Below are 27994 nucleotides of genomic sequence, written 5' to 3'. Positions count from 1 at the left end.
ACCGGTGTGTCCTCTAAAAACGCCCGTGTAGCAACACAACACACTGCGGAACCAACCAAGCCAAACAACAATGCACATCATGACATCCCTTCTCTTTTTTTTGTCTTTTTGATTTGTGCTTCTTCTTACTAAGGGAGAAACAATATGAAACACTAACAGAACACAAAAACATTCCCAGAACACAAAAACATTCCACTATTCGAACATATACATGTCTGCAACTGTAGTGGACATGTGTGTCCATAGAACACATAACTTCTCCCCTCAACCAATAAAGACTGTCAAGTCCTCATTATGGAACATAGTCCTTGTACCGAAGTGGTGGAACCACTTTGCGGCCTGACCGTGTCCTGATACCCCGTTACCACGTCAGACTCGATCCGCTGCTCACAACTTTCCGACAGATCCGTCACTCAGTGCCCCAGTGTCTGTCATGGCATTGTCTGGATCCATCATGCCTGCATGTCTCAGGTGCCTCCGATTCCTCCTCAGGACACTCCCAGAATCCAACCGAACCTCATAGGACCTCGGGTCAACAGTCCCAACAACCACTCCCCTGCTCCAAGTGGAGTGGCGGTCCAAAGGCTGAACTCTGACACTGTCCTCAAGCGTCAAAGAGTCCAAGTCACGTTCTGACCGATCATAGCACTCTTTTTGGCGCTTCTGTTTCATCTGCAACTCCCGCCGGGCAGGAATGACTTTTGGCCTTAGCAGGCTCGTCCTGGTTGGCAAAAGCGTCCGTGTTCTCCTGCTGAGCAGCCTCTGAGCTGGGGTGTTCTCCAGGCCTTGTGATGGTGTGTTGCGATGGTCCAGAATCGCCAGATACGGGTCCTGCCCCGCCAGTTTTGCCTTTAGCAGCAGCCTTTTTGCTGTCTTCACCGCTGATTCGGCCTTCCCATTACTCTGAGGGTAACCTGGCGAAGATGTTTTGTGCTGAAAATCCCACAGTCGACTAAATCTCAGAAACTCACCGGACGTATACTGCGGTCCATTATCTGAGACAACAATGTCTGGGATGCCCTGTCTGGCAAAGTGGGCCTTCAACTTCCTAATCACTGTGGTGGACTTAGTGTCCGGGAGATAGTCAATTTCCCAGAAGTTTGAATAGTAGTCCACTGTGATAAGGTAGTCCTTGTTGTCAAACATGAACAGGTCTGAGGCCACCTTAGCCCATGGTCTCGTCGGGATCTCGTGAGGAACCAAAGTCTCTTTCTGCTGTCTGTAATCTACTGACCTGCAGATGTCACACTTAGTCACATACGTCTTAATTTGTTCATTTATGCCTGGCCAATACACACACTCTCTGGCTCTCCGTAGGCAACCTTCTACATCTTAGTGTGTCGAGTGCAGTCTGGTTATGATCTGCTGTCTCATGACAGTCGGGACAACAACACGTTCACCCCTATAGACAAGTCCATCCTGACTACTCAGTTCATCCTGGAACGAGAAGTATGGTCTGATGTCACCGTCAGTGTCTCTTTTGTCAGTTGGCCACCCTCTGTGAATTGTGTCTATGAGGGTTTGTAGTGCTTTGTCCTCCTGTGTAGCAATCATGCTGTTTAGTCTGTCCGGTGAGATGGGTGCATAAGTGACCATGTTAATGCTCTCTATTTCCTCCTCTATGGAGCCCTGAGGTGCGCACTCTGGAAGATATGCCCTACTCAACGTGTCAGCTAATAGCATGTCTTTGCCTGGCACATACCTGTACACCACATCTAAGTCATATTTCTGAATGCGCATAAGCATCCTTTGCAACCGTTTGGGTGCACTCAACAGCGGTTTACTTACAATGGTCTCCAAAGGTTTGTGATCACTGTGTACAACCACTTTACGACCATACGTGTACTGGTGAAACTTCTCCAAACTGAAAACAACAGCCAAAAGCTCCTTCTCTATCTGGGCATAAACTTGCTCTGTACGTGTAAGAGCTCTACTCGCAAAAGCCACAGGCTTACCCTTCTGCATGAGTGCTGCACCTAATCCTTTGTCAGAAGCGTCACACTGTACTGTCAGCTCTTCCTATGGGCAGTAGTATTTCAGGACTGGAGCCACTGCTATAGTCTCTTTCAGTCTCTGGAAAGCATCTTCATGACGAGTCGTCCAATTCCACTCACTGTCTTTGTGTGTCAGTCGTCTCAGTAAGTCACAGTGATCAGACAGATGTGGGCAAAACTTTGCTAAGTAGTTCACCATCCCTAACAGTCTCTGCACTGCCTTCACATCTGTCGGCCTGGGCATCTGCTCTATAGCCCTAACCTTCTCTGGGTCTATTTTCAGACCGTTGCATGTCAGCTGATGTCCAATGTACGTAGTCTCCTTCTGTTTAAGTTTGAACTTGTCTGCGTTCAACTTAATGTTTTTCTGCCTGCAACGGGACAAAAACTGTTGCAGCTTCTCGTCATGGTCCTGCACTGCTTCTGCTTCCGTGTCTCCTTGACCCGTGATCAGCACATCATCTGCAATGATGTAGATCCCAGCCAGACCATCCAAAGCTTGTGTGAGCTTTCTCTGAAACACTTCCGGAGCTGGACTTATTCCCATTGGCATCCTCAGCCATCTGTAGCGTCCAAACGGAGTCAAAAATGTTGTCAGGCAACTTGACTCCTCCTCCAGTTTCACGTGCCAGAATCCACTCTTCACGTTGCAGACAGAGAACACTTTAGCCTTTGATAGATCCGGCAAAATGTCCTCAATGGTGGGCAATGGGAAGTGGCTCCGTTGTAGGGCTTTGTTTAAGGGTTTTGGATCTATGCACACCCTTAAATCCCCGCTCTGCTTTTGGACCACAACCATCCCACTTATCCAGTCAGTGCTGCATTCTACCGGTGTAATGATCCCTCTGCGCTAAAGATCTTGAAGCTCCTTTTTTAACGGCTTTATCATTGCAATAGGGACACGACGTTTTGGTAACTGTACTGGTTTCACCGCTTCATCCACTTCGAGCCGTAACTCTCCCTTCAAACAGCCATCTCCTGTGAAAACATCCGCATATTCCGCCTTAATCTGATCTATGTCCCACTCCTTGGCTGTTGGATGTTCTGAAGTAACGATGCTGTCCAGTTTCAGGATGTTTTCATTGTGCACCTTTATGAGTTTCATTGCTTCGCTGGCTCTCTTGCCCAGCAGTGGTACTTTACAGTCGTTGTCAACCACTTGGAACTCCAAAGCCCCCTTCAGACAGGCCATGAAAAACGGAAATGTTCCGGACTCTGTCCGTAAGACCTTTGTGTCTGAATACAAACATCCGGATAACGTGTTCCAGAATTTATCCGGACGAAGCCCCTAGTAACAGGTCCGGACTTGTTACGGACAGGGTGGCTGCTTCAGTCTGGTGAGGTAAAGTTCCGGACAAGGGGGAGGAGGAGGGGACCGGGGGACGCTGTGCGCACCTAGGTAGCTCGCTGCTGTAGCATGCGGCGAACCACGGCAGCTCGCCTCCTACGGTACCGCCTAGACGCGCGACGGAGCGCTTCACACCGCTTCAGTGATTCCTTTAACCATTGAGCATCATCATCCAGGTCTCTTATGCGTCTTCGTGTGCGCAGAATTATGCTTAAGCGCTCGTGATTTTTATCTTGAGAGGCGCTATAGAGATGATATTTTCCTCTTCTTCTTCTTAACATAAGTCCCCCCCCCCCCCCGGCCGTCAGACATCTGGAACTTCTCCCTGCTGTGTGAACGCAGCCGAAAGGACAAGTTCCGGTACAAAAGTGGTGTGTCTGAAAACACAGTTCCGGTTAAAAAACGGATTGAATTGTCCACAAATGTTCCAGAATGTCAGTCTGAAAAGGGCTTAACCGATACAGTTTCTGATTTCTCGGGTTACGTAACTTAACTTTGCACTTTCCCAATGGCTTTATCTTACTTCTGTTGTACATCATCAGCACTGTCTGTGAGTCCTCCAACTGTGTGTTCGGGCTTAGCATGTGGATTGGCATTACATTACAACTGGCCCCACAGTCGATCTGGAAATTTACCATCTCTTTGCCCATCAACATGCCTGCAAAGAGTCGGGTGTCTCTCACTTTATCAGTGTTTTTTGTAGTTGAACCATGCGTGCCTGCCTCTGTAACACAGAGAACGTCTTCACACTCATCACTCTCACATGCTGTCACGTGTACATTCGACCTTCTTGTCTGCTCTGAACGCGCCGTGCATTTAACTGCAAAGGGGTTTTCTCTGCCACACTTTTTACACTTTTTGCTGTTTTCCCGCGACAGCTCCGCGGCTCTGCAGAGTTGTATGCATGCATCCAGTGTCAAGATTTTCTCACGCAGCAGTCTCTCCCTCAAACTCGGGTTGTTAAGGCCACATATAATCCTGTCCCGAAGCAATGAGTCTCTTATTACTCCAAAATTGCACGTTCTCGCCAGCAGCCGTAACTCCGTCACATAGGTGTCGATTGTCTCACTGGCGCCTTGGTTTCTCATGAAGAATCGATAACGCTCCACAGTTTCATTAACGTCCGGGTTGCAATGATTATCAAACTTCTCGACAATGTCCTCAACCGTCCACTGATCCTTCGCCGTGTCGCCCATTAGCGTGTCTAGCAGCTCCCTGCCGCTCACCCCAACGAGATAACAGAACAGGCTCACTTTTTTCTGTTCGTCGTCTGAGTCCATGGTCAGCTCCACATAGAGCATAAACTCGTCCCTCCAGGTCTTCCATGTCCGCGATAGGTTACTGGAGTCCAACAGCAGCATCAGCGGTGCTTTAAGGCCCTCCATGGCTCGCAACGGAGCTAACTCACTTAGCCGCCAATAGCTCTCCGCTTCGTCAGGCGTCTCCCCGGGGTCCACTCCGGCCGTGCTGCTCACTCCGCTGCCACCATGTTATATTCTGGTCTCATTCACGACAAACTCCAGAATATCTATTTCCCACCCAACGGGGTAGTAAGGTTTATTAACAAGTCTACACCAACATACAGTCTCGGCTGACACCCCATACCAATTTGTCCTCTAAAAACGCCCGTGCAGCAACACAACACATTGCGGAACCAACCAAGCCAAACAACAATGCACATCATTACACTTGGGAATTACTGGGATGTGGAAGTATGCGTCTTTCAGGTCTATTGATGTGAACCAGTCCCCAGAGCGCACGTATTCCAGAACTTGCCTCATTGTTAACATGCGGAAATGCATCACTGCTATGGAGCAGTTGAACAGGGAAAGGTCGAGAATTGGTCTCATTCCTCCCGACTTCTTCGGTACTACGAAGTAGCGGCAGTAGAAACCCGAGAGCTCTTGTCCGCGAGGGACTCGGGAAATAGCGTCCTTGGACAGAAGTTCCCGCAACTCCAGCTCTAGGGCCTGAGACTGAACTTGTGATGTGAATGTCGTCTCCACGATCCCGTTGAAGGGAGAAGGAGCGGCCTGAAAATGGAGTGTGTGACCGTAATGAATGGTCTCCGATATCCATTTGCTCATGGTACAAAGGCGGCACCATTCGTGCGTGCATTCCGACAATGGACGCGTGTTTGCGGTCACGTGAGCAACGTCTGATGACTGGGTATGCGCCCTTACCGCCGTCGCTTGCCCCAGAGAACTGGGGGCGACCCATGGAGGGCTATGCTCGAAAGGGCGAGTGTGAAACAGCTGGAAGAGGCTGATCAGCACCGCAGGGCGTGGAGACCAAAGGAGCAGGGCGAGTGGGAGCCGGGCCCGTACACGGGGACGGCAAAGTGCCCGCGGACGGAGCCGCGCACTGTGCCGCCGCGCGTGATCGCGACAGCGCCATGACTTCCCGTCCCACCCAACGTTGTGGGGAAAACGGGGCTTGCTCTGAATTCCTTCAAACAGTATTGTTGCCTTGAAATAATGGGGATGGGATTTTGCGCCCTCTGCTGGAAAAAATAGAACAGCACTCTTGTTTCCATGAGGACAGTGCATGGGAAGATAGGGAGTTGCTGCCTCCAGTGTCTGAAATCTGGTACTACACTTTTGGTCTTTATTCAAATTCAATTCAAATTCAAAGATATTTTATTAATCCCAGAGGGAAATGAGAGTTTCAGTACACACAATTCTGAGATCAGACATACATACATACATACATACATACATAGACACATGACAAGAATTGGTGACTGTGGTCATTTGCAACCCGAGTCGCGCTACCTTAATAGAGATCAGACGGTTTATATATGAGGATTGAGTCAGGTGGAGGGAAAAAAGGCACTTCAGAGTTACCCTCCACAGGGAGAGCAGCTTTGCTATGCAAAAACACCTCAGACAGAAATGCAACAGACTTCAGACATCACACAACATAAGTGTCCACTAGGTGGGGAGGTAGGGTTGGGGACTCTCCACTCATCAGTGCATGCAGCCGCGATAAGCAGCGCTCGTCACCTCCGTTTGGACAGGGGAGGGAGGTAGTTGGGTTTAGAAAGCACAGTGACTCCTGGAACGATTCAACGGCCTTCACCGGTCGCAGTCCCGCCCAGGCTGGGATAGGGAGACAGAGTTGCCATGGTGACGGCAGCATTCCACATTTCTTCTGAGGGGGATCAATCACTTCAGCCTCACAGGCTCAAGGACACCAGATTCAGATAAGAACTTGTTTTGGGGCCAGACAGAGATAATTTCCTCTCTGTCTTAAAGTTCCTTTGGTCCCCAACCCCTCTAAATCCAATAATGGCGTAATTAATCCACCCCAATCCGTGCTGGTACGACAACTTTCTCCTTGATCAAATCCACCTTCTGTGCCAGAGTCTGAGTCTTCTGCCAAGCTGTGTGCATCGGGTCTGTTGCTACTCTAGAATAATGAAAACTGGTGAAAAATAGGTCTAAATCATAATCCGCTTTAACTTAATTTTTGATTAAATGATGTACATTTAATCTGATAATGAGAGATGTGCTCTAACTTGTAAACAGCCTTAACCTATTGTCAGGCTCAAAGTCAGATCAGTCAGCCAGTCAGTAATTGCACCCCCTGGAGGCCGAGTAACACCACCACCATTCCTGTCTGACCAGTTCCTGTCTGATCAGCTCATCAGCTGAGTGAGAGCACCTGTCTGCTGGATACAAACAAATTCAGTCTGCACCTCAGAAGGGAAGCAGATGCAGCAAAAAGAAAAGAAAAGACTGTTCAGCTTGGGGGAAACCACAAAGAGGCTACTGGTATGGATCTGACAACATTCTACTGTTAAATAAAGTTACATGACATTACCTGCTTAGATTATACAAGATAATTTATTCTTTTGGTTTGTAATCATATAAATCTGTTTCTGTTTGAAGGTTTTCAACCTGATTTCCTTGGTACCTGATTACCCAAGTACCTGATTTACCTCAAATAAACCGAGAAAAGAATGAGTTGTTTCCTAGCTCACTTTTTGTGGTGGAACCAGTCCTTTTCAAGTTTGGACAGAAGCTGGACAGATGAAAACTTGACAGTTGAAACCAGTGCATTCACGGTGAAGGATCAAAGGCCTGAGTCAAGAGAAAAAGCTGTTTCAACAGCAGAGGAAAATAAAGACAAATAAAGCCTGGACTACGTTCTTGATTATAAGTTGTTGTTTCACACAAGATGGCAGAAGAAGCTTTTGGGAAATCAGTGAGTCAGCTGAAGAGAGAAAGAACCATGGCTAAAAGTACTTTCACCAAAGCAGCTAATTCCCTCACAAGAGAAGTGGAAAACATGATGAAGGGTGAACTACAAGAGGAGTTCAAGAAACTCACATGTGCAGCAAGACAACTCTGTGAGTCAAATGATGACTATAAAGCTGGCTTATTAGCAGACCTCGAGGCTGAAGATGGAGAAGAGCTTGGCAAGCAGCAGGAGGCTGACCTGGTGAAAACTGAGAACGACTGTCAGACAAAGTTGGATGAAGTCAGAGCCCTAATTCAAGACAAATTATGGTTAAGCTATGGACTTGAGCTGATAACTGCAACCCGGGAAGCAGAAAAATCATGTGAGGAGGCAATGGCAATGCCAGTCAGCACCATAAACCAAGATGGATATGAAGTAAAAATCGCATTCATGAGACAGCTGGTCCAGGAAGCTGCTGAGACCCTAGCATCGTGGGAGATGTGGATTCCAGCCGCAGAGCGACCTGAGCTGGAAGGCCGGGTAAGAGATCTAAAGCTCATGAAGAACAAGCTTGAAGCAAAGAGAGTAGAGTTTGCAATCGCAGGAAAAATTGCAAAGGACAAAAGAGATGCAGATGTGGCAGCAGCTGCTGCACCAGTGGCCAACAACATGGCTACTACACCAGCCACTCACCCTATGCCCATTGTGAGAATACAGCCAACAAATTTGCCCAGATTTTATGGATGTAAAAGAGAGTTTCACTGATGGAAGAAAGACTGGGAAAGTCTACAAAGGCAAGGAGAACCCACTGGCTCAGTGGAAGTGAAAAAAATACAACTTCTGGACAGCATCGATGGAAAAATTTCCAGAGACCTACATCTATCAACCTACAATACGGCTCAAGAAATTTTCAGGGTCCTTGAAAACAGATTTGGCAATAAATCTACTATCGCCTTGGAAATAATTGAAGAACTTCAGAAAACACCCACAGTAAAAGCAAACCAGCCAAGAAAGGTTATTGACTTAATCCAAATGGTGGAAAAAGCTCTGGCTGACCTTACGGAGCTTGGAGATGTGGGTGCCATTAAGAACCCTCTGGTAACAAAGTCTATTGAATGCAAATTACCAGAGGCTGTAAAGAAAGATTGGCTTGTGTTTATGGTGAACCCTCACAACAATGTCACACCAGACAATCATTTTGATAACCTTCTCAAGTTCCTGAAAACTCAAGAAGAAATTCTGGAGAAATTGGAACAACTTGGAGTAACTGAGAAGCCAGAGAGGCAAGAGAGTAAGATTGAAAAAAGGTTTGCTTCCACACGCTCCATAAAAAAGGGAGGATGTGTCGTCTGTGGAGATGAAAGACATAAGGAAAAAATATTCTTCTGCAAAAGGTTCAAGGAACTGAAGCTGCCTGAGAAAATGAATGCCATTAAGAAGTTGGGAGCATGAAAGCGGTGCTTAGGATGCCACAGAGAAGAGGATGATTGTTTAGGCAACTACCTGTGCAGAAACAAAGACTGTGGAAAGGGGAGCTTGTCAGATCACCACTTTTTCCTCTGCCCCAGAGGAGAATACAGGAGGAGCGGGGAAGACAAAGGTGGAAAAAACGGCAAGAAAAATTCCAAGCTTACCGAAGAACAGGAAAAATTCATGGCTGAACGCTCCCCAGAAATGGTAGAGAAGTGCAGACGAGCGTTTACAAACTTGACTGCAAAACCAAACAACCCAGGAAGAGAGAAGATGAGATTAATGGATGCAAATGGCCTGGAAGAGCTACCAGTCATTATGATGCTTCTAGAAGTCACCACCAATGCAGGTCAGAAGATAGGGACTCTGACTGACTTGGCATCGGACACTAATTATATAACACACAGAGCTGCTAAAAGATTGAAACTGATGAGTGAAAAAATCGTTTTGGTCATCCATGGAGTTGGAGGAATGGCTATGAAGGTTAACACCAGACGATATCTACTCAGGGTAAGGATCAGAACACCCAGAGGGACATAAATAGCTCATGAACTCATCTGCTATGGTCTGCGTGAAATAGCCGAAGTCCACAAAGTTATTGAACCTGAGCGGCTGAGGAGATTCTTCCCAGAAACTGCGCTGGAGGACTTGAAGAGACCGGATAGCGTCGATCTACTCATCAGCCACCGTGAAGGTCGACTTGCTCCACAGAGAGTGAAAGTTGTTGGGGATCTAGTCTTGTGGGACAGCCCGCTGGGGAAAGTTGTGGGAGGAGCTCATCCAGATCTCTTTGAGGAGGTGGACATCACAGCACATCGGTCCGAAACGCACTTTGCTCGCTCAATGAGAACAGCTGCAAGGAAGTATGAAGAGATCAATGAGACAAGAGAGAAGCATGCTGAGACCACAGTTACTGCCAGAGAGTTTCTAGAGTGGTGGAAATGGGACAGCATTGGGACAGCCTGTGAACCAAAGTGTGGTGGATGTCGCTGTGGCAGCTGTCATCAAGGAGGAAAGGAAATGACATTGAATGAAGAAAGGGAGTTTGAAATCATAAAACAAGGGCTCACACATGTCAAAGCGGATGCCCACAGTGATGCACCACACTGGGATTCAAAATACCCCTGGATCGAAGACCCAACCTCGCTTCCCAATAACCGGAGTGGGGTAGAAGCTACCTTTCGGAGAACGGAAAGACAGCTTAAGAAAGATCCTAAGTGGAGGGCTGCCTATGCAGCCCAGATACATGAGATGGTTGGAAGAGGAGCAGCCAAGAAGCTCACCAAGGAGTTAATGGATGGGTGGAAAGGGCCAGTTTGGTATGTGAGCCACTTAATTGCACCAAACCCCCACTCTTTAACAACACCTATACGCATCGTATGGAACAGCAGCCAAAGGTTCCAGGGACTAAGTATGAACGATCTCCTGCTAAAAGGGCCTGATGTCCTTAACCCAATCCGGGCAGTCTTACTCAGGTTCAGAAAGGGAAGTGTAGCAGCTCTGGGGGACATCAAAAAGATGTACAACTCTGTGTGGTTGGAAGACCAAGAGATGCACCTTCACAGATTTCTCTGGAGAGATACTCAGGAAGAGGAGATTGGAGAGTATGTGATCACCAGAGTAAACATGGGAGATCGGCCAGCAGGATGCATAGCACAGCTGGCTATGCGGGAGACCGCAAGATTACCAATGTTTGCTCAACTACAAGAGGAGTGTAGAGTTTTAGAAGAGGACAGTTACGTGGATGATATCCTGACATCTCACAATGACTCCAAAAGGTTGGAGGAGATCATAAAAAATGTTGAGGACATTCTGAGAGCAGGGGGTTTCTTTCTCAAGCCATGGATTCTGTCAGAGCAAGGTGAGAGGCAGATAAACCAGGAAGCAGGTGAACCTGGATCAGCAAACCCAACAAGGAAAGCTGTGATACTTCCCAATCAGATGAAAGAAGGTGACAATAGAGCCCTTGGGATTGGATACATGGTCCAGGAGGACAAACTGTATATATTATCGTCGATCAACTTCTCAAGAAGGAAAAAGAAGATGAGGACTGGCCAAGACCTCCTTGAAGAGGAAGTGAAAGAAAGGACTCCTGACCCACTAACTAGAAGGGACCTATTAAGTCAAGTGGCTGGCCTTTATGACCCTATTGGGCTAGTCTCCCCTATCAAGCAAAAAGGAGCCATACTTGTCAGGAAAGCATTCCAAGAGGCAGCAAGTGGAGATCTGATCAGAGACACTTGGGACAAGCCACTCTCTGAGGACCTCAGGAGAGAAGCTATCAAACTATTTGAGGAGTATGTGCGTGTTGGCCACATCACATTCCCTAGGAGCCTCACACCAACTGGCTGGATTGGAAAACCTTGGGGAGTAACCTTCTCCGATGGGAGTGACAAGAGCTTTGGAGCTGTAGTGTACCTCAGGTGGGAGACCAAGCAAGGCGTCCAGGTCAGATTGGTCGAATCAAAAGCAAAACTCACGCCACTGGACCAAAAGGGGGAACCAGTCAAGGCAGAAATTTGTGGGGCCGTTTTTGCAACCCGACTCAGAAAATATATTGAAAAACATAGCAGAATGGAAATTGAGCGATGGTTCCACCTACTGGACAGTCAAACTGTGTTAGGAGCTATTCATCGGGACAGTTATGGATACCAAACCTTCTATGCCAACAGGGTTGGTGAAATTCAGAAGGCTGGGTCTCTAGAGGACTGGTGGTGGATTCCTGGTGATGTGAACATTGCTGATATTTTGACAAGAGGAGCTACTCCAGAGGATCTCAATGAGGTTTCAGAATGGCAAAACGGACCTTATTTCTTGAAACAGTCTGTGGAAGAATGGCCAAAAAAGTCGGCTAAAGAAGTTGCAGCCAATGCCAAGGAGAGCATAAATAAACTACGAAGAAAAGCTTTCTCAGCAGTACTGACTAGAGCGCAAGCAAAGACAGGTCAGAATAATGCACAGCAAATCACTGCATGTAATAAACCAGCGACTTGTCCAGAAACTTCTAATAGTCTGGAGGACATTCCAATCCACAGACCTCCGGCTGGGTTTGCAGTCAGACTACTTGTTGATGAGAGAAAGTTCAGTAGTTTGACCAAACTAGTCAGAGTCCTTGCCTGGGTGTGGAGAGCTATTACAAGATGGAAGCGCCCAGCAGTCGGTAAGCTAAAGTGGGAGGTCGTTTTACCAAAGGAGGACATCAAGACCAAAGCCAAGCAAGCTGTACTGTCTGCAAATGAGTTTAAAGATTCTTTTAGAGACCTTTGCCTTGCAGCCCAGGATGGAGTCACCTTTCATGACTCTACCCTCAACCGACTGGCTGTATTCAAAGAAAGGGAGTCAGGGCTGCTAGTGTGTGGAGGAAGAATCCAGATCTTCAATGAAGAGGGAACCGCAGTACCAATCTTACCTTATGAAGCCTGGATATCAACACTTCTAGCTCAGGAAGCTCACAGGATGAATCATGAGGAGATTGCAGGAACTCTCCTACGAATGAGGAAAAGGGCCTGGGTTGTGAGAGGCCGGAAGTTGGCTAAGAAAGTTGTGGACAACTGTGTGTTATGCAGAAAAGCTAGAGCTAGAAGATGCCAACAAATCATGGGGGATCTTCCACTGGAGCGAACACAGCCGGCCAGACCATTTGAATTCACAACAATGGATCTATTTGGACCGTATGAAGTAAAGGATGCAGTTAGAAAGAGAGTGAGGCTGAAAGTATGGGGTATTGTCTTCTGCTGTATGGCATCGAGGGCCATGCACACAGATGTTGTTGGGGCACAGTCAACTGAAGAGTTTCTGCTAGCCTACCAAAGGTTTACAGCTTTGAGAGGACACCCTAGAAAACTGTGGTCAGATCCTGGAAAGAACTTTGTGGGAGCCAAGCCTGCCCTATTGAAACTTTACCTGTATCTGGACCAGTTAGAGAAGGCAGATCTAGAGAATGAGGCCACCAAACATGGGACAGACTGGAGCTGGACAATCCACCCAGCAGACTCACCTCACAGGAATGGAGCTGCTGAAGCAGCTGTTCAGGTCATAAAAAGAGCCCTGCATAACCTAGCGGGAGATGGAATATTCACGTGGGGAGAGTTTCAAACATTCCTTTACATGGCAGCGAACCTGGCTAATGAAAGGCCAATAGATGCCAGGACTCAGAGTCGAGAGGACTGTATTGAATACCTCAGCCCAAACTCTCTGCTCCTTGGTAGGGCTGGACCTAAGGGAGATACAGGAAACTTTAACTTTGACAACTACCCTTACAAGAGGCTAACGGTGGTTCAGGCAGAAGTCAACAGGTTCTGGAAAAAATGGAGTCAACTGGCTGGACCCAACCTATTCGTCAGGAGTAAGTGACACACAAAGGAACGCAATGTTGCAGTTGGCGACATCGTTTGGGTGGCAGACCAGAATGCTTTGAGAAACCAATACAGGCTTGCCAGGGTGATCAGTGTCAATGCCGACAGGAAGGGAGTTGTAAGGGATGTCAATGTCAAAACATTCCCAAGTTACCCAGTTACGTCTGTGAGACCTGGAAAACGAGACAATAACACAAAGAGGGAACATCCCACCCAGATCCCCACTACAGTTCTTCACAGAGATGTCAGGCGGATCGTCATCTTGCTTCCTGTAGAAGAGCAAAATGTCACTGGGGATGCAAGAGATGGAGAGAGTGGATCAATGGTGAAGTAGATTCTGAAGTCACCATAGTAAGATCAGCCTCTGCGCTATATTATTTGGACATAACAGTTGTGACCTCCTTGGGTTCAAGAACCAGGAGCTCAAGTGGGAGGTGTCAGGCTCAAAGTCAGATCAGTCAGCCAGTCAGTAATTGCACCCCCTGGAGGCCGAGTAACACCACCACCATTCCTGTCTGACCAGTTCCTGTCTGATCAGCTCATCAGCTGAGTGAGAGCACCTGTCTGCTGGATACAAACAAATTCGGTCTGCACCTCAGAAGGGAAGCAGATGCAGCAAAAAGAAAAGAAAAGACTGTTCAGCTTGGGGGAAACCACAAAGAGGCTACTGGTATGGATCTGACAACATTCTACTGTTAAATAAAGTTACATGACATTACCTGCTTAGATTAGACAAGATAATTTATTCTTTTGGTTTGTAATCATATAAATCTGTTTCTGTTGTTTGAAGGTTTTCAACCTGATTTCCTTGGTACCTGATTACCCAAGTACCTGATTTACCTCAAATAAACCGAGAAAAGAATGAGTTGTTTCCTAGCTCACTTTTTGTGGTGGAACCAGTCCTTTTCAAGTTTGGACAGAAGCTGGACAGATGAAAATTTGACACCTATTAAAGCAGGATAGCTTAATAATGAAGTAATACGATAACCCCAATAGGGCCAACAGATATAACGTCAGTCTACGGTGTGATAAAATGCTACAAGAATTATTACAAGTTCACATTTGATGTTTTTCAGGCTCTTTTATGAAAGACAGAGCACACACAGCAGATCTGAGGAGTGGGCGGGGCTTGGACATGAGGTGCCATTTATTGTTTTTACCTTAAAGGGTTTGTCACCGCTGTGGGTCAGAATATGTCTCTGCAGCCAGCTGTGACTGGTGGAGGGGGTGTTGTACACCTTACAGCCCTTCCACACACACACACACACACACACACACACACACACACACACACACACACACACACACACACACACACACACACACACACACACACACACACACACACACACACAACATATATACCAAGTAGTGTTTCTATGGTTACATTGTGAGTAAATATTCTATTTAGTAAGAGATAAACTTTATATTTATCCTAGTGAATCTATAACTAACTGAACAGGTAAACTAGTAGTAGCACATTCCATGTCAAAGAGAGTAAAATGTTATCAAGAGAGGGAGAATGTTTAAGTGGTGAGCAGCAGCTTGCCATGCAGCCGATGGCTGGTTAAACGGTTAACCAGAAAATCCGTCTACCACATATCTCAGTCAAATAAGAATTTTTGCACAGCAACTGCTTCTTTACCTAATTAAATTTGTACATTTGACTCGGGCTACCATAGTGCAATGTTTCCCAACCCTGGTCCTCAGATCCATTTGGACCAGAACCTCTTGCAACAACAGTTTCTTCTACTCTGCTGTTGGACTCCTGAATGACAATCCTAGGATTGCACACTCCAGCTGCTTGGTTTCAGTCACATGACCCTGTGTTGTGTTTGTAGCTGAACTGATCCGCTCTGATCAGTACCTACGCTGTTTCATATATAATAACCATTTCTCTAATTATTGTCACTTTTACATTATTTTATCATGATTATATTCTTTCTTCCTATTTTTCCTTATCTCTTAATTTTATTTTTGCACCAAGTACCACAGCTATTGCTTAATGTTTTGAATTCTCTCACATATGGCAATAAAACATGATTGTATGCAATTCAGTATAATTTGGACCTGATGACTTTTGTTGGGCTCTTGTCAGTGCACACATTGAACTGTGTCAGTTGCATGCACATGGTTGAATAGCCCTGATTGTGGCAACTTTATTTTAAAATGACAGAATATATAAATACAAACAGTTTAAAAGAAACAAAACTCAATTTTGGCTTCAATATTAAGAAAACATTTATTGTATGAATGTCTTACTTTTAACAGTGATTACATATATAAATGAAACGCACAAATAATTTCCTTTTATTACAATAAAGCATTAAGAAAATATTGGTCAAAGCTGGTTCAAAATACAATCTCCACCTTCAAATGTGGTGCTGAATAACAGACCGAAGAGCAACGTGTAAAAACCTCATCCACACAATATCAATACATGACATAAAGGTAAACAAAACAATAACAGGCGGGTGGGGGGTCTGAGATCGAAGAGCTTGTTGGAGTCAGAAGTCTAGAATAACAACTAAAGAGCAACAGATGTCACAGTGTCAGAAATAAACATCACATTATAATGGCAAATGTTAAAAACACAATTTAATCTTCTTCCAATAGACAAAAAGCAAACTTCTGATGGCATTGGACTTGATTTTACTTGGCCAGTAGAGATTCGTGGTGATCCCCGAGGAGGTCCTGAATCATTTAATAGTTCTTTTTATTGGTTTGCTCAAAACTGGTAGGAAACGTAAGAAAACAAAATGCCATCACTTAAGAAACAAAATGGGTACACTGCAGGTTCACACTAGAATGAAGTAGGAGAACTCCACCCGACAGCGCCTCTTTTAATTTCCAAAAGAGCCGGAGGAGTTGGGCTCCATGCTGGTATAAACCAGAACCAGGAAAGCAATCACAACACCAAACAGCGCCAGCTTTTTCCACAGGGACCTCCTGCCCTTCTCTCTGGTTGGAGCTGCAGTGGAGGAGGTGGGGATGACGGAAGAGCGGGTCTGGAGGCGGGAGGTGGAGGGGGCAGAGGGAGGCAGGCTGGAAACGCTGTTCACACTGTGGGTCACTACGTGTGAGTAGCTACTGGTTTCTGTGGACAGAAGATGGTCCTTGTCCTTCCACAGGTCACTGGAGGTCACCGGGCGTTCAGCTGCTCCTCTGATAGACCGTCGACAAAAAACACTAAAAAAACACATACATTACAGCTGTGGATCCTCTCAAATAATCGTCAGACCTTACTCAAGATTATTACCCATAAAGCTGTGATCAGAGGTCTTCACCAGGATAATCGCCAGACTAACTCTGATCAGAACCAGTTAGCTTCCAGGTGAAATGAATCCACAACATAAAACTAAAGAGATTTTAGAAGACAAGAACTGAATCACTATTATCAGGCTGAATGTCCCTCAGAAATCTAAACTGCCACCAAACAGTTTTTGTCTCCACCGACAGGTTTCTGGCTGATCTTTGACTCTTCTGGTCAGATCTAGAAGTTACTTTGAGCAGTTTGGTTTCCTGGTCCAGAGCATTTGCTGCTGCGCATCTCCTGGATTATTGCTGCCCATCTTAAAACATCTAGCTCCTCCTCTTCCTCTGTGTCTACCAGCACCCCATCATAATGCAGCCACCACCTTAACAGCTGCTCCAGTGTTCTTCAGGGCCTCACCTCGACTCCTCCAAACATACTTCTGCTCATTTCTTGGTTCTCCATAGAGAAGCAAAACTGATTACACTGTGGACAAAGATTTTGGATTTCCAGCAACTTCAAGTTCATGGTAGATTTGATCCTTAAAGACCCACTCCAACGAAAATAGTGTTTTTTTTCCTGTTTTTGACATATTGTTGAGGCATTTTTCTAATGCTACAGGGCACATCTAAAGAAATTTAAACTCAAAATTGTATTTCTGAGTATTTCTGCATTGAAACCGCTGTGAATCAGCAGCAGATGTAAAAAATGCAGCGTGCTGACTTGTGATGTCACAAACCCACTGGGTGGAGCACAAACTCCACCCCGCTCTGCTCCCTCAGTTCTGAGGAGTATTATCAACATTCAAATGTCAAATGGATAGCTCAGCTAGTAAGACACCAGACTAAGAGGCAGCTAGCACATATGACACTTTGGCTCAGTTGTTGTTTTTTTTACAGTATTACATTAATACAGTAATAAGACATCCAAATTTGTATTAATAAATGTCCAAATGAGACGCTCTGAAAGACGTGGAAATCACGGCCAGAAAAACGTCAGTTCAACTTTCATTTTGGAACAATTTTTCAACCATGACGTCTCAGACTGATATCGTTTCAACGGTCATCAAACGTCTGAATGTTTGCTGGGATCATTTATCTATGGGGCAGTAACGCCAGTGCTTCATGCTGTAGCTGCTGTTTGTTAACCTAACCTTATTTCAGCTGTGGTAACGGGATGTATGATATAATGAAGTGTAATGCCTTTTACATGGGCAGGGTTAAGGCAGTTCTGGGGACAAAGGTTCAACCCGGTACTAGCAAGGTGTACCCAATAAAGTGGCCAGTGAGTGTAAATATGTAAAGCAGAGGTCACAACAGGGTGTTACAGCCCGCGGCACGCCTCCTCCACCTGAACAGAACTGCGCTGTGTGTGGTTCAGGACTCTGTCCTGGAAAAAAGGGTGAAGCCGGGCTCCGAGTAGATCACACAGAAGCGGGAACCCCGAGTTCGTTTTACGTTGTGTAATTTTGGGAAGATTCTGCTGCTGAGCAGGCAGCCAGAACACGAGTCCAAAACACAAAGCTGCCAGATTTCTTCTAATTAGTTTAGAAAGTTGGACCGAGCTTGCTCGCACACAAGCTGGTCAGAGATTACGAAGCAGCGCGCCGCGGAGGAGAGAATAAGACAGGTGGAGTGAAAGAGGAGCTCAGAGCGGCAGACAGAGCAGATGGGACGACTTAAACAAAAATTAAATGGTCTATTTTTTTTAACCCAGAATGAACAAACACATTTGCTGATGATGATCTCAGAGGTACGGATTGTTGCTTAGAGGTAATCCACCTGCTCTGTCTGCTGCTCTGAGCTCCTCCTTCCCTCCACCTGTCCGATTCTCTCGTCCACTTGCAGCATCTCTCTGACCGGCTTGTGTCCAAGCGAGCTCGGTCCAACTTTCTAAGCTAATTTAAAGAAATCGGGTCCAGCCTGGAGTCGGGCGCCTTACTAGAGTGTCCCTGTCATTGGCCCCGCCCACAACCCAGAGGCGAATCATTACTGAGCTACTGCCACTACATAGAAACTAAGTACTAGAAAATGGCACAGGCTTTGTAATTTTGGCTAAAAAGAGCATATTCATATTTAAAGACCACTGAGAACTATTTAAAACAGCTAAAAAAGATTATTAGAGTGGGACTTGAATGGTTCCTTCAGACAGAAGCTCCTTTCAGCTGAGGGGGCTGGTTTGGGTCAACTTCCAGACCGTAGCACATCCAAAACAGCTGAAGAACTTGTTTTAATGACCTTGGAATCTGACATTGTCTGCAAAAAGTTAACCAGCTTTTTCAAGTTCAAAGACCTTCCAGAACCTTCTTATTAGGGCTGGGCGATATGGCCTAAAATATGTATCACGATATATTGAGGATTTCACCTCGATAACGATAAGTGGAGGATAACTACAGGTTTGCGTAGAAACAAAAGTTGTCCACTAGATCTGTCACATGTATCATGCTGAGTCATTTTTACGTGACTCAAGGTGGTGCAGCTTCGTAAAGGGACATGAATGTTGCCAACCTACACACATCTTTTCATTTTTTTATTATCAAATTTTTGGGAAAGATTATCTCAATAAAAGTCAGAAATTTCAATAATGATACATTTTCGATTTATTACCCAGCTGTACTTCTTATGAACTTATTTACAACTAATGTCTATATCAGAGGATGTGTGTAGAATTCTGATCCTGAGGGAGAAAATCAACGGTAAATTCTACATCACAAACCCGACTCTTGCTTTATAAATCACTGGATGTGTATGTTGGTTCATTCCAGCTGGAAACAGAACAAATTCGATCAACCAGTAAAAATTTATCTGACCTTCATCCTTCTGATGATTAAATGGAGACCATAATAAACAATTCTGGATCCTTTATTTTTAATCTTTTGATCTAAAAATTGTGACCAGTCGTGGAGGATGGCTGCTTATACTGAGCCTGGATCCTCTGGAGGTTTCCCCCTGTTAAATGGGAGTTTTTCCTCTCCACTGTCGCTATATGTTTGCTTAGTATGAGGATTGCTGTAAAGTCACTGACACTAGTCAGTGACTTGATGCAATTTGCTGGGTTCCTTATATAGGAAACTTTTTTCTGATTGGCTTAATGAACTGACCTGTATTGGAATGTTTATTATGTGAAGTGCCTTGAGATGACTCGTCGTGATTTGGCGCTTTATAAATAAACTTGAATTGAATTGAATTAACCAAAACAGGAAGTTCCTTACTTTATTCCTGCTGGACTGTTGGTGTCATAAGAGAGGAGCTCCTGCAGAACATCTTTATCCTCCACTTTTGGAGTTTGGTCACTGGCTGCAACTTTCTCAACCTGCAAAGAAAATGAGAAGATGATAATAGATGAAAATAGTCCCATTGTTTCTTAGAAGGATTCAGCACCACCAGCGTGTGAATGACTGATTCAAGTTCAAGTTTATTTACATAGCGCCAATGATTGTGGTGTGAAGTGCCTTGGGGGGCTGTAGAACCCTAGAAGGTGCTATACAAATACAGACCGTTTACCACATGGTGATAGAGTCCACAGTGTAGAACTAGGACTCAGGGGATGATGGTGAGAGTAATGGAGGATAGTCAGAGATGCTAAACTGGGAGAAACTGAAACTGTTCAGTTTTGTACATCACGTTTTAGAACCATCGGGTCACATGGGGAGAGGATGTAACTGCAAACAAAGTATGACCGTCACACATCCAAGGGACTGTTTATATGTTCACAACACACCATCATCTTTTTCACCACTCCAAATCCTCCCAAAGGCATCTCACGTTTCTGCACATTCTGACTCAGACGCTACACTGAAGGTTCCAGGTGGGACACACAAACCCACGACGACGACTCTGGGACTACAGGTGAAACTGGAAAGTTTGGTGCAACTCTGGTGCAAAATTTCATTTAGATCAGTAATTCAGCATAGCCTGAGAAACCATCTAAAGGCTCAGGAGACCTTTGCAGGTGTCCTAGATTCATTAGCTAATTAAGAGTGTGACACTTTGAGTCTAGAATATTGTACCTTCTCACATTATTCTAGCGGTCTGAGATTTTGAATGTGGTTTTTTTTAATAAGCTGTAAGCCATAATCACCACAATAATAACAAATAAAGGCTGAAATATTAGTTTCACCTTTTAAGTTGAATTACTGAAACAAATTACATTTTGTCCAATATTGTAACTTTTCAAGTTTAACTTGTATGTTTGAGCAAAAGTTTTGAAAACTTTTTTGAACCTGTTTAAAATTCCAGCAACAAAAGAGCAAGGCCGTGAAACGTGTGAGAGGAACCGGAGAACCTTCACAAATGTTTGGAGACATTCTGGAAACTCCTGAGGGCTTTACCGTTTGTCTCCAGGTAAAATGACTGGAGAGGTCCAGCCTAAAGCCGGTCTCAGCTTCTAGGACATCTTGGTCCCAACAAGTCAAGAGATTGTAGTATAAGAGAGACCAATGAGGGTCCAGTGTTTACAGGCCTGATGTTCCTGCAGTCCTCAGAGGAACAGCTTGCACATTCAGTCAGAGAACAGCAGAGGGAGCTTTTCCACATCACTGGATCATAACCAGCTGAGATTTCTGCATAAAAGGCTTCTCTTCCTAAAAGTCTGAATTAGAGGGGGAAGCTTCAACCCATCAAATGGTCTACAATAACAAAACTAAGACCAAACAGATGGAGGAGAGAACTATTCCAACTCATGAAGCAGATAATCCCCATCATGTGCTCTGAGGGAAGTCACAGGAAACAGTAATGAAAGTCAGCTGCTGGGCCCCTCCTGCCTACTTTAGGTAACAGACAGCCTTACAGAGCAGCACCAAGGCAGACAAATGGGTATTTAACACCAGCTGCCATGCTTTATACCTCCTGGAACATCACTGTGTAGATTACCATTAAACAGTAAATCTGTCAGAAATCCTGTTCATCTCTAAGCTGTTCATAGGTCCTGTACAGTAAACAGGAAACCAGGTTAGACCAGGTGCTTTTCTTTTTGTCACAATATAAATCTTATTACACAATCATTCAAATGAAACCTCAGATACTTCTGCTTTGGTATCCAGATATTCAGACAATGACCCAGGTGTGTGATTCTTTAGCTTGTTCCATCAATGTTTGAGATCTGTCATGTGTTGCATGATTCCTGAAGTAGAACTACTAATATTTCATGACTTTAAATGGTTTTCATTGACGATTGCATTAAGATGCAGAGCTGGAATGATCCATCAAATAAGTCGATTAGAAAAATCCTTGAAGCATCTGCCTGGTGGGGTCTGGATCCATGGGCTCTGCTGGGTCTCCTCCGGTTAATCGCTGCTGAGTTCTGAGCTCGGACCGCCCTGGAGTGGGCGGCTGCTGGTTGGATGTTTCGTGACTGCAGACTGCTAAGTGTTCACAGGTGTTACCTCACAGTTTCACTACAACAGCAGTCAGGCGTTTCTGATTTAAACTCCTTGTGAACAAAACCAGTCTTAACAACAGGATCATCACACAGTGGCTCAGAAGCCAGGAAAACTAGTCAAACACAGAGCTGCATCCGTCTATCAAATAAATTGATGTTTCTTACGGTCTGATGCTGGGTCTTCCCTCTGCTCCTCAATGCTATCTCCACCACCGGAGCTGCTTCTAGTTGTGGTTCTGGCTCTGGTTCAGTGACAGGTTCAGGTTCTGGTTCAGGTTCTGGGGTTTCATCTGAAAAAGAATGCAAGTTGTTTTACCAATGATGGTAATGAAAACTGAAGAAGTATCTTTACGGTGCTCCTACCATCCTCCTTGTCGCTGTAGACATCAGGTTCAGTGGTACCGTTGACCTGCACCGCCGCTGGAAGCTGCTGAGTTGGGCCAGGACCATCAGCCAGCAGACGTTGGAGCTTCTTCTCATAGAGTTTTCGAGTGGATGCTGGAAGGACAAGATTGTTTAATCAACACCAGATTAGTTTTAGTGTAAGAGGTGTTGATGTCACCAGATGAGCTCAGGTACCAGCAAGGATTCAAGTCCTGAGAGAGAAAATCCCCAACAAATCTATCCAGTTGGGAACGGAAGGGTTCTGATCATACAGTAGTAGAGGAACCCTTACCCACGATTGGGCCCACATCCACCCCGTGCTTCAGCAGCTCATCCCTTATGTCGGAGTCTGTGAGCTTGGACACATTCAGCTCTTCTAGCTGAACCTTCTCAGTTTTCCGGGTGGATTTCTGTAACAACAAAAACACATTTAAACCTAAAAGATGAGTGACACACTAGTCGCTGAGCTCAAATGTGATTAAAAACTGATTTGTATGACATAATAAATAAAGATACCATTTATATACATCAGAAGAACATATCAGACGAGGGTGGACGAGATGAATCTAAATCAACCTCTTAATTTCATCCCCAGATCTTCCACTAACCTAAGTTTGCTAAGCTACTGGTTTACGTTTATTTGTGTTTCAGACCCTTTTAGGTTATTTTAACCTAACCTGGCCTTTTGGTCTGATAGCGTTTTCATTTCAGTTCAGCGTGACTGTAAACACGTGGCTCTAAAACTGGCGTGCCTTGCTAACCAACCTGCCGGAAATTACAACTCAACTGAATCAAGCCGACTGGACTAGAGCCAAACACAACCCTGACTTAGAGTAAACAAACATGTGATTAAAGCTTTAGCGGAGTAGCTGCAGAGTTATGTCACGATCACATCAAGTCAACAATTACAGAAAAGATGAAAATGTTCAGGCTTGTTGATGTCCTGCCTCAGAGAAACTGATGGAGTCAGAGGGTCTGTGATGTTGTGACGCCATGCTCCTCTGTGACAACCATGTTGCTTTAATTCCTTCACACTGATGTCGGACAGACAGAGCTGGGTGATATGGACAAAAACTGATCAGATTTTTCATGTACTAAACACACATGAAACAGTTTCATTTTAACTTTTCACCTGTTTAATACAAACTGACCAACTTTTATTTTATTTTTTAAACAAGGCCACTGGGGTTCGAGGACATCAGCTCCAAATCTGTTTTTATAATGTTTCTAAGTCTTGTTGCATTTCAAAATCGGAGTCACATTCATTTATTCACCCATCCAGTAGAACACTTGCTTAGATCTTGAACCACAAGATAAATGATAGATTCGGCTGTTAAAACACAACTGAATCAACAGTGTTTTCAAAATTTAAACAAATTAAAAAACTAAAAGTGCATTGATTGATTGTAATGACATCATCCGGTCGCTATAGTGAGTTTATTTCGGCAGCAGGACGGACAACTGGGATGTTGAACGAAGCTGGAGATCATTCATTCACTGGTACCAGTTATCACACGTTAGCAAGTGGGAATGGTGATAAAGCTCCGTATTACTCGGTTTCTCTCACAGTCTTGCTAATTCAGAGTAACACCCTGTGGATGAAAGCAGTGATTTTTGTTTGGTCAGGGTGGAGATAACTGCAGCGCTGAAGATGTCAGGAAGCCAGTAGGGAAGACAGTCGGAGTTTTATGTTCCTCCATCCATCAGACCCTGAGAAACCTCGTGTGTCCACATGAAGACTCCACACAAACCCCATACTGTTTTAGATCAGACCTAACTCTATGCAGCCGAGTCCCTCTGAGTAGAAGAGGGGCTGAAGCACACTAATGAAGAATGTGAGGAATGCTCAATAGTTCAGAGAGACTTCCTCACATCTGGCTCTGAGCAGGCCGCTCTGAGCAGGCACAGACGGGTTTGTTCTGGACCCGAGCCAGGCTGTTTCACAATTACAGCAGCCAGAGTAAAGCAAGGCAAGTGGACACACCCAGGTCTTTAATGCCACAACTCCACTGTGAGCTCACACTTTACTCGTCGTCCTTGCTGCGGTGGACGGAGCAGCATGCCAGAACCTGTGGCTGCATGCTCCACAAACCGCGAGCAGGAGTTTACGAAGCTTCTACTACAGCTGTCACGTTTCTCAGGCTTCACAGAAATTCCTTTGTACACATCCTCACAGACTCTGTAAGCTGAGAGGCATGAACCTTCATTTAGCGTTTCCTCTACAGCCTCAGACAAAATCTGAAAAATGTCAGGAATGAACTTTGAGCCTGCCTCCCCTTCTGCACCTGTAATAACTGAGATATGAGCACAGTGGGTTTTACTATGTTACACACATGCACTCGTTATTCATCCTCAGAGGATTTACTCCAATCAAAAATGACCAGTGTCTCTTCTAATTCATGAGGACTCTGTTCAGACCCAAGGATGGTGCTCCAAGTCTGCACAGCCAAACAGGTCTTCTCACAAACGTAAACAGCAGTAATAATACTAACAAACAATGCTTTGCCAACAGGTGTTCCTAACAGAGTTTCTATTCGGGAGCCTAAGTCACATCCTTCTACTTCATGTCCACGGGTTCCCTGCTACCTCAAAAAATGAATGGGAGCCTCTGGAGAAAGAAATGTATTATTCTGATCCCGTATCATATATGTCGTTATTGAGCCCTTTTGGGGCCCTATTCTGGTCCACCACCCAGCACATGGGGGGAGGGGGGGGGGGTGGGGGCAGCAGTGCGCTGTCAACACTGTTTATAGTGGGGACGGTGTCCAGCTGACCTCGACTTGGGACGTAGTGGATCAGTGGGCAGAGTACTTCAAAGACCTCTTCGATCCCACTGGCACTTCTTCCAGTGAGGAAGCTGACTCTGGGGACTTTGGGTCAGGCTCTCCAATCTCACTGAGGTGGTCAAAGGGCCCCAGGGTTGGATGAGATCCACCCAGAGTTCCTTAAGTCTCTGGATGTTGTAAGGCTGTGTTGGTTGATGCAACTCTGCAATATTGCGTGGACGTCAGGGTAAGTTCCACTGGTTTAGCAGACTGGAGTGGTGTCCCCCTATTTAAAAAAAAAAAAAAGAGTACCGCAGGAAGTGTTCCAACTGAGTCTCCCTGGAAAAGTTAATTCAGGAGTTCAGGAAAGGAGGGTCTGTCAGATAGTCTAATGATCCTTGGATCTGGGAGAAGTTACCTTTAAAGGGGTCCTAGGGTGTGTGGGAATTTGCCCAACCAATCTACATGTGCCCTCAAGGAGCCCTGGGGGGACTACTTCAGGAATATGGGGTACCAGTCCCTTTGACTTTAGGTCACCGTATGACCGGTGTCATTAAATTGGTCCACATTGCCGGCAGTAAGGGGGGCTCGTTCCCAGTAAGAGTTGGACTCTGCCAAGGCTGCTCTTTGTCACTGATTCTGTTAATAAATTATGGACGGGTTTTATAGCTGCAGCCAAGGTATTGTGGGGATCTGTTTTAGTGGCCTAAGTATCTGTTCTCTGATGTCTGCGGACAATGTGGTCCTGTTGGCTTCATCAGTGATCTCCAGCTTTTGCTAGAGCAGGTCGCAGCCGAGTGTGAAGCAGCTGTGATGAGAATCAACTCCTCTAAATTCAAGACCATGATATTTAGACAAAAAAGGGTATGCCCTTTCTGGGTCAGAAATGAGGTCCTGCCCCAAGTGGAGTTTTAGTATCTTGGGGTCTTGCTCACAAGTGAGGGAAAGCTGGACTGTGAGATTAAGAGGCAGATTGGTGCTGCACCTGCAGTGATGTGGGCATTGTATTTCACTTCGAAGCCTTTACTATGAGACACATTAAAACAAGCATATCCTTGATTTAGTTACTTTTTTATACATTCCGAGGAAAGAACATGATGTTACAGAGAAAGTGGGCGGAGCTTTGTTGGCAGTGAGGGACACCCTACCCTGCAGCATTCCTCTCTTACTTAATTTTCAAAGTAGAGATGTTTTCAAACTGACAGATTTCTTCAGAAATTTTACAGCTCGTTGCACAGCCGACTAGTGGGAAACATTGGGCCTGTGGCTCTTTCTACCCCCCCCCCCCCCACACACACACACACAGTCATACCATAAAATAAAAGTCGTAATGAAAGATTAATTATCTGATCTGAGTCCCTGCCACAAAGCTCTGTGATGTACAGGAACACCTCATCAATGTGTGTGTGTGTGTCTGAAGATGACCTGTCAGAAAGGAATTATAAAAAAAAGAAAAAGCTTTCAGCTGATAACATCAGCTATTGCTGTGATGAAGCTATTGCTTTATTATTATTTTTTAACAAAACAAACTGAAAGGGGCTTAGTGCAGAATGTTTAAAATAAAATAATGAAAAAGAAAGATTAAGAAATTCACAGGAGCTGAGAACAGTGAGTGTAACTGCCGTTCTTTCACAGCCACAGGCACAACGACAGTTTAATTTCTGGATCTGATGTGATTGACAAGTAAGGGGAGAAGCTCTACCAGGCACCAGCTGCTCCTCCTCCTCCATCTCCATGTTGAAGCAAAGCGGGAAACGTTCAGGGAGGAAGTGAAAGCTGTAAAGCCTCAGATCTGATCTGTGGTCAGGAACAGATTTAGGCTTGACCACAGAATATGACATGCTCTGGGTGTCAAAACAAAGCATTTGACATAAAGTATACTCACATCGTGGGTGGGTGCGTGGGTTCACAATAAAATACACCACCACCCCCCCAAAAGAACACTGAAAAGTACTACAAGATTTACCTACTGAAACCAACAACACGACTTTTATGGTCACACTCCAACAACAACAAAACTTTTTCTATAATCAGACACCAACAGCAGAACTTTCGTGAGGACACAAGTCCTGTTGTGGCATCTGCTCATTAAAGCGGCAGTTATTCTTAGAGGAACCAATGTTTTTCATTTTAGAGCTGCTTGAGCACTAAAAATAAAATCAACGCGTTTACAAATCAAAACTCCCTCAAAAGTAGCTCACCTTTCCGGAGGAGCGACTTCTGCTGGAGATCGCAACCCATGGCAGCTCCTCGTCGCTGGAGAACGTGTCTACAGTTGAGTTCTGGTGGTGGTTCTTGTTCTGGGCGGTCAGATTCTTCAGATACAGCTGGACATACACGTCCTTGTTTGGGTTTCCGCCCGGTAGCTCCACGTTATGGGCCTGGAGCTCGCTCTTCAGTTTATCCTTGGTGAGCACGGACGGATCTTCCAGAAACTCCGGCATATCGGCGTGAGGTGGAGGCGCAGAGAGATGACCGCGGCCCGCGGAACTCGGGAAGCCTGAAGCGAGGAGGCGAAGGGGGAAAATTCAGAACGGAACGGCTAACCAGCGCCTCTTATCGGATGTGTTCAGCTATTAACAATCATCTACGGAGATAAGTGTTAGCAAACGGAAGTTAACACTCACTTGTCTTTTTACAAAAAAAAATAAAAAATAAAAATTACCTTGACACCTGCCAGCTCGAGGCGGGCCAAGACGAGCTATGATTGGTAAACTGATGTGATCGCGCTTCCTGATTGGTGGAAACATCAGGCACTTGTTCAAATGAATTTTAGTTTCGCTTTGTAGCATGTAATGTTACTACTGACACACACACACACACACACACACACACACACACACACACACACACACACACAC

At 45.3% G+C, this 27994-nt stretch overlaps 1 protein-coding gene across 1 annotated transcript; it reads right to left on the bottom strand.

Annotated features, from left to right (window-relative positions):
* Positions 1-15568: 15568 nt before the first annotated feature.
* Positions 15569-27898, bottom strand: tmpoa (thymopoietin a). The gene is made up of 7 exons (XM_070549815.1): positions 27799-27898; positions 27335-27633; positions 22661-22778; positions 22348-22482; positions 22150-22274; positions 19817-19917; positions 15569-16541 (listed from the first exon to the last, which is right to left on the bottom strand). The coding sequence occupies exons 1-7, from the start codon at positions 27881-27883 to the stop codon at positions 16196-16198; spliced, it is 1209 nt and encodes a 402-aa protein (XP_070405916.1). The 5' UTR covers positions 27884-27898; the 3' UTR covers positions 15569-16195.
* Between the last annotated feature and the right edge of the window lie 96 nt (positions 27899-27994).

This window comes from Nothobranchius furzeri, chromosome 1 (genome assembly GCF_043380555.1).
Source record: "Nothobranchius furzeri strain GRZ-AD chromosome 1, NfurGRZ-RIMD1, whole genome shotgun sequence".
NCBI classification, from domain to species: Eukaryota; Metazoa; Chordata; class Actinopteri; order Cyprinodontiformes; family Nothobranchiidae; genus Nothobranchius; species Nothobranchius furzeri.
This window is presented reverse-complemented; position numbering and strand designations above follow the sequence as displayed.

Coding starts and splice junctions, on each gene's coding strand:
- tmpoa (XM_070549815.1), bottom strand. CDS start 27,883: ATGTTTCCACCAATCAGGAAGCGCGATCACATCAGTTTACCAATCATA. Junction 27,634..27,798: donor TCGAGCTGGCAGGTGTCAAG/GTAATTTTTATT, acceptor TCCTCGCTTCAG/GCTTCCCGAGTTCCGCGGGC. Junction 22,779..27,334: donor GAAGTCGCTCCTCCGGAAAG/GTGAGCTACTTT, acceptor TTGTTGTTACAG/AAATCCACCCGGAAAACTGA.